The sequence below is a fragment of the Elephantulus edwardii genome, unplaced genomic scaffold, assembly GCF_000299155.1.
Source record: "Elephantulus edwardii isolate Elephantulus edwardi_28Jun2011 unplaced genomic scaffold, EleEdw1.0 scaffold00190, whole genome shotgun sequence".
Taxonomy (NCBI): domain Eukaryota; kingdom Metazoa; phylum Chordata; class Mammalia; order Macroscelidea; family Macroscelididae; genus Elephantulus; species Elephantulus edwardii.
In genome coordinates this window covers 3,693,996-3,705,805 of record NW_006399940.1, presented here as the reverse complement: position 1 = coordinate 3,705,805, position 11,810 = coordinate 3,693,996, and the positions used below count along the sequence as shown (strand labels likewise).

General features: G+C 34.6%; 2 protein-coding genes across 3 annotated transcripts in view; both read right to left on the bottom strand.

Annotated features, from left to right (window-relative positions):
* LOC102845504 (28S ribosomal protein S18b, mitochondrial-like) overlaps positions 1–1,179 on the bottom strand; it is a 4,055-nt gene extending 2,876 nt beyond the window's left edge. Inside the window, exon 1 of the mRNA XM_006896781.1 lies at positions 1,164–1,179. Within this exon, the coding sequence (XP_006896843.1) occupies positions 1,164–1,179 (16 nt within the window). The remainder of the gene's footprint in view (positions 1–1,163) is intronic.
* NEGR1 (neuronal growth regulator 1) overlaps positions 1–11,810 on the bottom strand; it is a 1,417,016-nt gene that overhangs the window by 860,345 nt on the left and 544,861 nt on the right. The gene's annotated exons all lie outside the window — the stretch shown is intronic.

Sequence of the window (11,810 nt, the reverse complement as noted above, 5' to 3'; positions counted from 1 at the left end):
ATACATATGGTGCTACTTTGTTATTGACTTTAATGTTAGTGTGCAAAACACATCTCTGTCCTTATAATTTGTATTAGTCTTATTTGTTCATTTAATAACAAATGATTTATTGCTTTGGTTCCCAATTTACGTGATATAAATGCTTAAAGGGATCATTTGAAGTCATCACTGTGTTACATATTATATTAAAATTCTTTAGTGTATCTTTTAGCTAGCAAAATAAAATCTAGTATGAAGCAGTGCCTCAAGCAACAAAAGTAATTGTGTCAGCATTGCTAAGGAGAGCAAGTGTAGCAGCACTTATACAGAGAAAATGGAGTTATTTATTAACAATTTGATTTCAAATAGATACTACTTAATTCAATTAATTTACATTGATTATAAGTTACAACATTAATAATATTTATGTGCCAATTCTATGTAACTGGAGAATTGTTTGATACATGTGATACGATTTCCAAAAGAATAATAATTTGTTTTATGGTACTACCCATGCTATCACCATTTAAATAAAATAATATAACAGTTATAGTAGAGAGACACAAAGACTGATGAAGTAATATAAACTCAGTGCAGTAGCAATGTTTCCTATATTTGTAAGTCTCTTCTAATAAAGGACGTGGCAAGATTATTTGTCTTTTCTAGAGAAGTAGAATCTTGTACTCAAAAAAGAAAAAAAAAAAACTAAACTAAAATGTATAGAAGCACTTTAACTTGCTCCTGGAACCTAAACTCAAGAAAAAAATGTCCACATCTATTAAGAGTTTCTATTCATTCACCCACTTAATCTATGGTCTAGAAAAATCTTAAGATCCAATACAGAATGTTATTTCAGTAAGTGATGCACTTATACATGACAGTGTTGTCTGATGCTACAATCAACAGCACATTTTCCAGTTCATATCCAAAATGAAGCCTTGTGTGAGACATCTTCCAAAATTCCCTACAGAGATTCATTTCCAAAACAGTTTTGAATGGATATTACTTTAAAATTTTGATTCATTATACAAATAAATGTTCTAAAAATTATTACATATTGTTCAGTCAATATTTTTAACATAATCTTTGCCCTGCCTTCACTGCCAATTTTGTTGTTATTGTTGTTAGATGCTATCTATGACTCCTAATGACTCTGTAAATAGCAGATTGGAACCTTGGCCTACCCTGCACCATCGCCATGGTCTCCTCTAAGTCAATTTTAATGGTATTGGCCCTGGGGGGTTTGGAGCAGAACTACCTCATGCAGTTTCCTCTGCTTTAATCCTTACAGAAGTTAACTGCCATATCTAAGATTTCAGAAAACAGGTCCTTATCTGTACTGGGGCACATATGGAGCCTCATAGGTCAATTAGTATAAATAGTCTAGGAAAGGTCAGATTTTTAAAAGTCTTCCTCTTATTTTTTTTTTTTAACCCTGAAAAATTTTCTTATTTAGTTAAGGGCAAATACATTCAACATAGTAATGGCTATAGAATAAAATTTTCTTATTTAATTGGTACTGCTATCAATCCAGAGTTCAGCTCCAGTCTTATCTAATGGTATACCATATGAATCATTCATTTTGTCTTAGTTCTCCCAATCAGTTATCATCTGCTTTATTCTTAGTCTCATTTGCAAAATATTTAAATAACAATCAATCATCAATATTTACCAGAGGATATAACATTTCTAAATAGAGATCAAACACATGTTCCCAAAAGAGCAATGCCTAAGCACTTAACAATCTGTTCTTGGTATGGTGCTTGTTTTCATTATTATTTCTGCATATTGCAAGGCAATATGTCACTTTAATGACTAAGGTGTGCCTTACTTATAACAATGGTACTTTCAGTTGCCTCACATACATGTTTAAGCTAAATTGGGAGACTGAAGAATTATTGATGTGTTGGTACTGCAACAATGGTGAAGAATATTAAATAGATCATGGACACAGAGTGCCTTGGTTCTAATTTTGTTTGGAGACTGCGGAAGCAGCTGAATGCTCTAAGATGGGCGTCTCTTCTTTGGTAAGAGCCAATGTGAATATTTGGTTGTGAAGAAGTGTGAAATGAAGGACCTCATGGAGTGCCTTGGTTTTCAATTTCAGTGGGTCTCTCAGACCTGTGGCCCTCGGGCCTAGTGCTGTTATATTTTGGAGGAACATACTTCTAAATTATATAGCACTTTATCTTAAGTTTTCTGTACTGATATAATATGGGTTTTCTATGACGCTGAGCCTTGTGCCTTTGTGGTATTAAATGCCATAATGGTTGCCCCTGGTGCACAATGTTTGGAGGAACTCCCAGTTTAAGACAGCTTTGGAAGCAGAAGTGGCATCCACTTCCTAAAACATATGCCTTTGGAAACGTTATGAGCATGGAGAATAGACAGTAGTTATAGAAAGACTTCAGGTCTTTTGTTCGTAGAGTCACTATGAGTCGTCATTGACTCGATGGCAATAAACAAGAACAATATAAGAAGGAAGGGTAGCTAAAACCCTCCTTATAAATGAGTGTGTTAGACCTTTATGTTGCTCACTTTGGGCATGTAGCCAAGTATCAATTGCTGATAAAATATATCAAGTTTGGTACTATAAAAGGTAAGCAAAAATTAAGAGATCCTCAGTGCATTGGAATGACTCAATGGCTACAACACTAGGCTCAAGCATTAACTATGATTATATTGTTGTTATTATACATGTCATCCATTTGGCTCTAATGCTACGTACAGCAGAACAGAACCATACTTAGTCCTCTACCATCCTCACAATGTCTACTGTGTTTACACCTATTATTGTGAGTGGCAGATAACTGAGCATCATTTCATCCTATTATCTATAATGTCTCTATGGGTGGGAATTGCCATGATTGTTCCTATAGGAAATACATTCTTGTTCTAAAATTACATGGTACTTATTGACTCAAATTTAACTTGAGAGTAAAATCCTTTACCATTGACTACAACTCTCACTAAAAACATCTAAATAAGTGACTTGAAACAGATGGAACATTATCAGAGTGCAAAGATGGAAAAAAAAAGCAAACCAAAAAACCAAAAACAAACCCAAACCCCACAACCAAACAATACTTGACATCAGTTAAGTCCATGTGAAATGGGCATTGGGTCTTGTCTTTTCTATGCAACATGCCTTTGAATTCTGTTAACACAGACTACATGGTAATTTAATCAAAATATTCCCCAAAGTTTTACCACAATAACAAGTCTGAATTATGTTAGTATTTGAATTCAAAGTCTAGAAAATGTGCTGCAACTGAATGGGCTCCAGATTCAGAGAAACGTGGATACAAAATTAAATGTTTGAGAACTTCAACACAAAGCACAAGAACCCAGCCAGGAACTTAATTGTCTTAAACAGCTCAACTCTTATAACATACCCAGAAAGTAGACATTCAACACAAAAGAGGAAGGAAAAGAGGCTCTGAGACCTTGGACAACTAGGAAAGAAATACACTTTAAATGTCAGTTGTTAGGTTTCACTCTTTTTGCTACCTATCTGACCCACCAAAGCCATCTAAACCAATCAGCCTTAGTACTTTTATCTGAAAATGGAGAAATTTTGTTTCTAAAGCTTCTTGCATATCTAAAATGTAATCTTCTTAATCAATTGACACAATTAATTGATTACCAAGAGAAGCTTTTGAACTCTTAGCCTCTCTATTATCAACCAATTTACATATTTTCTTTTTATCAATGTTATATTAAAGTGTTATCTATGAAAATGAACCTATCTCTAGTCCTATTCACTTGAGACACACAAATATGTTTTTAAAATAGTGTTTAGTTTAAATTAGTTGAAGAGAAAGCAAATAATTTGACATCAAGCAAATTTTTTAAACACAAAACTCCCTATTGTATTAATTGAAGCTTAAGAAATCTTCCTGCTAAGAGACTTGGAGAACTCCCTTTGGATTGCTTGAGAAGCTTTCAGAACAATTAATTCCTTGCCACAGTGCTCTGTGGGCACAATCCTGAAGATGAAAGTTTCAGTGGTCTGTTTATAGAGATGACTCCTTAGGGAAGGTCCTGCTTCGTGCTGCCATATAGCATGGCATATCAACAGGAGTCCATTAGAAATGGCTGGCAGTCTTCCTTTCATACTCTTCAAATCAGGCAAAACACAACTTAAAAAGGAAGAGGAGGGTGGAACTAGGTATAAGTTTAAAAATTCAATTTTGTAATTCTTCAAAGATATGCCTGAAAATAAGTTAGCCTTTTACTGTCCCTTGTGTTTAGTGCATATAATTACTTTGTTATTGTTGATTTAGTTTGGCCAAACTACTTCTAACTTCAAGAGAATGTTGTCTATTCTGCTCTTTTTGTTCTGAGCTAGGACAAGATGATAACAGTGGCTGGCACTAGTGAGTTAATTTTATAACCAAAACTGACATTCTACTCAAGTACCCACAATTTAAAAGAGTAATGAATTGTCAGTTTTAACTGGAAAGGGGTTTTTATGTGATTTTAGAAGTCTTTTGAATATTTATTTTGTTCCACTATGCACAAATCTGTATAAAATTTATCTTGTTAGTTGCAAATGTAAGTCTCCTTTGGCCAGATTTAGAAAATAAATTAGACTTCACAAGCATTATAAATACTAGATCAATATATTAATATTAAGGTGGTGTTTGAAAGATTTATTAACCAGTAAAAGACAGCTAATATTACATCAGAAATATTAAGCATGTTTAATCAAAGTGATCAAGTGTATTTATGTGCAGAATCTATATATAGTATGGAGTTTTACTTAAATAATCTACAGATTCAATAATGTCTATCATATGATTAGATAATTATAGAGGGAAAAACCAGCAAGACGTTAAAACTTAAAGTGGCAGATGGTAGAAGACAGTGCTTCTTGTCTAAAAGGAGATTTTATTTTCCTCATGACTGGTTTTGAAATATAACCCCACAAAGTCAGAAATCATATGTCAGACAAGTAATATTCAATAAAGTTTGCCATTCATTCAACAAATATTTAATTAGTGCCCACTGCAGCTCAAATCACATGCTAGATGATGGTAATAAACTTTAAATAATACAGAACCTCCAATTTCAGAGTCTTAGAATCCAGTTTAAAAATAGGAGAAAAGTTAAATATAATTGATAAGTGAACATAAATGCTGGCATGTTTTATAAAGGCTCTGGGTTCAAACAAGATTTGCCCGTGGATTTCTAATGGTGGGAGTTGCATGGTTAACATGCTTTTGGATATTCATGCTCACCCAGAGACACCTCAGAAGGAAGATCAGCTATTTTCAAAACATTACTTATTAAAATATTTACAAAGCATAGAGTTATAAGGAGGTCACCACGAGGCAATATTTATTTGTTTTGCATCAGTGTCAAAAACAATTGAATTTAAAACACTGGTGGGTTTCACCTATGTAGGATACCTTGGATTATCTACATCCTGATAACCTGGTTATCTACATAAAGAAGGTAAAAACCATTGGGAACTCTCTGGAACACAATTCTATTCTGAAACCCATGCATTTCCACGAGTCAGAATAAACTCAACAGCAAGTGTTTTTTGTTTGGGTTACTTTCCCCCTCTTGTTAATAACTGCTTTTGCTGTGCGCCATTGAGTCTAGTATAGTGATCCCGTTGGACTGAGTATAACTGCTCCTGTAATTTTTAGGTTATAATCTTTGTGAGAATACATTTTCTGTCATGGAGGTACTAGTAGGCTTAAATTATAAGCGTTTTCTTTAGAGTTGAGCCCTTAAACCATTGTAACTGAAAGGATATTTTTATGGGCAATGACAACAAAGTGAGATGTCTATTTTGTGCAAATAACTCTAAAGATAGGCTTGATTTCCTCATTTTATAGATAAAGTGAGTGAATTGTTGTAAGCTTGAAGTACTTATTGGTATGTGCTGTCAAGTTGAGAACACAAAGCGACCCTATGAACAAGCGATCTGAACACTGTGCTATCTTGAGCTATCCTCATCATCTGTGACATCACCAAACATTGCTGCCATCCCTGTGTCAATCCATTTCATTGCAGTGTTCTTTCTTCTGCTGTTTCTACACCTTCTCAAGCATGATGCCACTTTCCAAGGAACAGCTTGTCCTAACAATTTTTCAGAATATGTGGGATGAAGCTTTGTCATCTATGAACACTTTGTTCTTTTGGCAGTTCCTGGGATTTTTTTTTTTTTTTTAGTTCATGGGATTTTAAGTCCTCTTCTCTGACACCAAAACTCAAAGGCATTGATTGTTATTAATTAATTGTTCAGCTCCCATATTCATAGCTAGTGATATATAAAAACAATAATCTGGATTAAGTGAACTTCAGTCTTTAAACTGGTCTTTTTCTTTTTCTTAATACTTTGGAGAGGTTTTTGAGAGCAGGCTTTCTCATTGCAAAATGTCTTTCAAATTCTGGAAATAGAGTTTTGTGGAACTGGACATAATTTTTAAATTTCAAATTTTTTTTAATTCTATAAAGATATGTCCTAAAATGAAGCATTTTAATGCCTTTTAATATCACAAGTGTTTATTGACCACAATTATTACTGTTGGGCAGTCTGACCACTTGTAAATTCAAGATAAATTTTATCTACTCTGTCCTTTCTGTTCTGAACTAGGACAAAAATTATAACATTGGCAACTGTGTTTATTATTAATTTCAGTAAGACAAAATTGGTAAAAATTTCAATCTCTTTCCATCTATCATGATGTTGTTTACTGACCTGGTGGTGAGTATTTTTGTCTTCTTGATAATGAGATATAATCCATTGAAGGCTATGATCTTTGATCTTCCAATAGCAACTATTTCAAGTTCTCCTCACTTTCAGCAAGCAAGGTTGTCTTTTCTGCATAATTCAAAGTGTTGATACATTTTTCTTCTATTCTGATGCCACTTCTTAGTATCTAGCTTCTCAAATTATTTGCTCATCATAATAATTTCAACAGATATGGAAAGGTTACAACCTTGATACACTCCTTTCTTAATTTTTAAACCATACAGTATTCCCTTGATCTGTTCATACAATAGATTATCGGTCTAGAAGTAAGTTTCTTATAAGCATAATTAAATGTTTTGGGATTCCCATTTTTTCTCAGTGTCAATCATAATTTATTATGATTTACACAGTTGAATGCCTTTACATCGTCATTATAACATAAATTGACATTTTGCTGGTATTTTCTGTTTTCTCATCTCATCTCATCTCATCTCATCAATAATGTCCCGCATGCCATGGCCTCTTCTAAACACAGTCTGGAACTCCGGCACTCTTCTGTCAATGTATTGTTCTAGCTGCTTTCAGATGATCTTCAGCAACACTGTTGTTGTTGTTGTGTACCATAGAGCCGGAAGTGACCTATAGCTGACCCTCTGGAAGGTTTTCACATGGGAGGAGATTGCCCATTCTTCCAGTCCAGGGTGAAATAAAAGAAAACTAAAAGGAAACCGCAACAACTCATTGCCATTGCATTAGAACCAACTCATAGCTGACCTGGAAGCAGGTTTCAGAGTCTGTAAATCACATAGGAGAAGAGGGCCCACCTTTCTACCACAGAGCAGCTGGTGGATTAAAATCATCTGCCTTTGGATCGGCAGTGCAGGCCTCAACCCACTAGAGTATGAGAGCTCCCTAGTACATGGTAGAATTATAATTTAAATCCAGTTATTGGCTTTGAATTTAATTAGATGTTATCGCTCACTTGACTATTCTAGCCAATAAACAAAATTGCACTGAAAGTTGTATTTCCTTTATCTGGAAGACAATCTCAAACTTGTAGACTATGTTAACTGGCCATATCTGAGGATCTTCTAGAGTGTAGACTTTTACACACAATTTCCTGTACTGCTTTAAAAATACACACATGTCCTCTTTCTATATTGGGTCCCTGGTGGTATAGAGTTAAAGTATTTGGTTGCTAACTTCAAGGTCCAATGTCCAAACCCAATAGTTGCTTTGTAGAAGTGGAAGATCAGAATCTGCTACCATAAACATGTGTTGCCTTAGAAACCCTATGGACAGTTTTACTTTGTCCCACATGGTAATATAAATGAGAATCAACTAGATGATAGTGTTTTGTCTGTATCCCTACTCTGATAAAACTCTGATTTGGTAAAGGAAGTAAGAAATCTGTATTTTTTTTTTCAGGATCCACATGTAATTAAGTCACATAGTCATTTGGCAAAATAGGATTCTATTGTTTTTTATAATTAAAACATTTTCAGAACTACAGCTATCGCTGTACCAAGGAAAGCTGTTGAAGACAATGTCCTGTTAGTGTATTTTATTATAGTGCATAATGAACACTAGTGTTAATCTTACCACTACTTTGATTGAAATGTTGTTGCTTTGTGCTATCAATTTGGAATCAACCCCTAGCTGACCCCTGCAGTGGGTTTCAGAGATTTTAAATAACATGGATAGAGATTAACCATCCATCTCTCACTTGTAGTGAGACATACTGGTAGATAGAGTTTACCTTTGGGTTGGCAGCACAACTAAGCCACCAGATTTCCTTTGATTGGTATAAACAAATAAAATATTTCACAAAATTTTCTGTTGTGTTGTTTACTAAGATATATAATGTTCTGGTCCTGGAGGCAGATGGCATAAGTTTAAAAACTGATTGTACCTTTTACTATGATAAGATCTGCAGAAACTGAACTATCTTGCTCTTCAGTTTTAACTGTAACTCACTTGCTGTCATTGCCATCAAAATGGAATTAACTCAAAGCTGACCCTCCATTAGGTTTCTGAGCTTATAAATTATGTGGAAGGAGACTGCATTTTTCTCCTCTGGAGCCACCAAGCACCAAGGTACCTTTGGATATCAGACAACTCCCAACTCTTATAATTGCAGACGTAAATAAATAATAGACAATCGTTTGAGAACTGGGACTGTTTAGGGATATAAAGACTATACAGAATGAGAGCCAAGAAATGTAAAGTGACTTACCCACAGTTATACAGATATTTAGTAGCAAACTCAGAATTAAGATATAATCTTTTAAGAGGAGTCTTCTTCTATACTAGTCTTGCCAAAAAAATAAACAGTGTATTGGAAAAGAAATTGAAGTTTGTAGTTTTGAGTAGGCTTAGCAAAAGCTAGACAGAACAATAAATTTAAAGCATTGATTTTGGACTCAGATCATCTTCAATCTGAAATGTGGCTCTAACGCTTGTTACATGTATCACTCGAACTTTCACAAGCTCTCCCTCAATTTCCTTGTTTATAAAATACGTATGAAAATGCCACTTACTTACTCTCTGTTATAAAGTTGATTAGAATCAATTCATTGCTAACCTTCTAGAGGTTGTAAGAAAGTTGCAAGAAGTTGTGTGAAAAGATTGCACATCTTTCTCTTGCAGAGCAGCTGGTGGAGCTGAACCACTTATCTTTGTGTTAGCAGTGTAACTCCTAACCCACTATACTACCAGAGACTCTTTCACTTAATATAATCGTGAATATCAAACACACAACACAGTTCTAGCTGCATCAATCACTCAAGCAACCACATCTGCTGTCTTGGTCACCTATGACTGCTGCAAGAAATGATCATGAACTTGAGCAGCTTAAAGCAAGGAACATTTATTAGCTTCTAGTTCTCTAAGTTAAAAACTCAGTTCTTATTTCATCTACTAAAATCAAGATGCCTTCAGGGCTACATTCCTTTATAGTGACAAAAGAAAGAACGTAATATTTTTTTGCTTTTTCCAGTTCTGGAGGCTGCCCAAATTCCTTGGCACTCTATCTCTTCAAAGTGAATATTTGGGTCAGTCTTGGTCCAGTAGTGGGCCAATACTCTTCCCATTGTATCATCCTGGCCTGTTTTTCCTGTGTTTTCTTCTTTCACATATAAGGAGTTTTATTACTACATTATGCTTGCTGATCATATGGGGCTCTAAGTCCGTAGGCACTTAGGCTGCTCACGTAAAGACAGTGCCTCTCTGGCACATTTAATCCAATTAACTTCCTTTGAAAATCTTCTAGAGTGTCACCTGTGGTTCAGTTCTGACTCAAAAGTGTACAACAAAACAGTGAGAGGTGACATAGAGGCAAAAAGCTGTACTGCAGTCCCAAAGGCACATGGTTCCAGGTCACCGGCTGCTCTGTGGGAGAAGGATGGGCAATCTCCTTCTGTTAGATTAACTGTCTCTGAAAACCCACCTGAGGGTCAAATATGGGTCAGTTCTAATTCAAGGGTACACATAACAATAAATGGTAAGAAGTCATTCTGCAATCTCAAAGGAACTCAATACCAATCCACCAAGTCCTCCTCGGGAGAATGATGGGCAATCTCCTCCCACTAGATTTACTGCCTCTGCTGGAAAGTCAACAATGAGTCATTTCTGACTCAATGGCACAAGCAAACAAGTGCCTCCAAGAGAGAAATTTGGTCAATTTCTTCCTGTTTGGTTTAAAGCCTCTGAAAATTCACTGGAGGGTCAGCTACGAGTCATTTCCAACTCCACAGCAACGAGTGAGTGAACAACCAGATCATACAGGTATTGCCTTTATTAATCCATTTGATAAACATCAATTCATCTGCCAAGTAAGATTACATGTTCATAGAATCAATGAATTAGGAGATGACAGCTGCAAGGGATAATTATTCTACCTACCACAGCGACTGTGAAAGTATTTGCTAGTCGAGGAGCCTATATACCATTACTTTGGGTTTACAGTATTCAAAGTTTAAAAGGTACAGAAATCTCTATTTTTTTTTTTTAAAAATCTTTTTTTTAAGCTATTGCTTCAAAATATAGCTTATGGAGTGATCTATTCTCTGATACTTTCATACACTGTACAATATATATGTTTCTGTTTGGACACCTGGTAGTGTAATAGTTAAGGCCTTGAATGCTAACTGAAAGGTTAGTAAATTGGTGATTCACATTTGCCAGCAGTTTATGAAAAGTAATAAAAAGGCTGTTGTGAGGTACCATTGAGTCAGAACCAACATGTAGTAGATTACTGGAAATCTTTCTCAGTTTTAAAAGGAATATATTTGATGATAAATGTGTATATTTCTAACAGCATATATTTTTAAAAGTTAAATCATTAATGGAAGAAATTCTTTCTATATTACACTTTTTATTTTTCTTGTGGACAGGAAAAAACTGTTAAAATCACAGTTAAAACAAAAAAAATTATTTTAAAAGAACAACTAACTTAGCCTTCATGTTTTTAAAACAAAAAAAATTTGTGCATATAATGTCCCCTTACAATTATTATTTAGGAGTTTATAAGTCTAAGCAAATAAATCTTGTAAAATGAGACAAATAATATTGAAGAAAAAGTAAACATAAATGATATACCTTCATCATCCAGTTAGAATTTCCTTTAATTGTTTTGCCTTGATTTTATTCCTAATTATTCTTTCTAGTTGCTCAGTACCCTCTAATCTATTATAACAAAGGAATGGATGGCACATACACACAAAAGAAATAAAACAGAACTGTCATTCTACATCAGTTTACATTCTTTAACACATGGCTCTAAACTCTGGTTTCATAAAGTGTTTTCTCTGAAGAAAAGAAGGGGAAAAATGCTCATAACTAAGTATACCCCTTGGTGTATGCAAGACAAACAATATTTTTCCCAGCATGTCTCTAATCTCTCAGTGGTTGAAGCTTCTCTGTGAAGAGTGGATTACAATACCAACATCTTCTTCATTAACAAAGCAAATGCTAAATTTAAAACAAAGACAAACTGTTCCAATACTTAAAAAGATTGTGAGATATTCCTCACTCTTGGGACCAAGACTTAAAAGTCAACCTAGGATCCAAATCTAAGAGCCCAATTTGAGTAAATATTAACTCTTTCAGAACCAGTCCA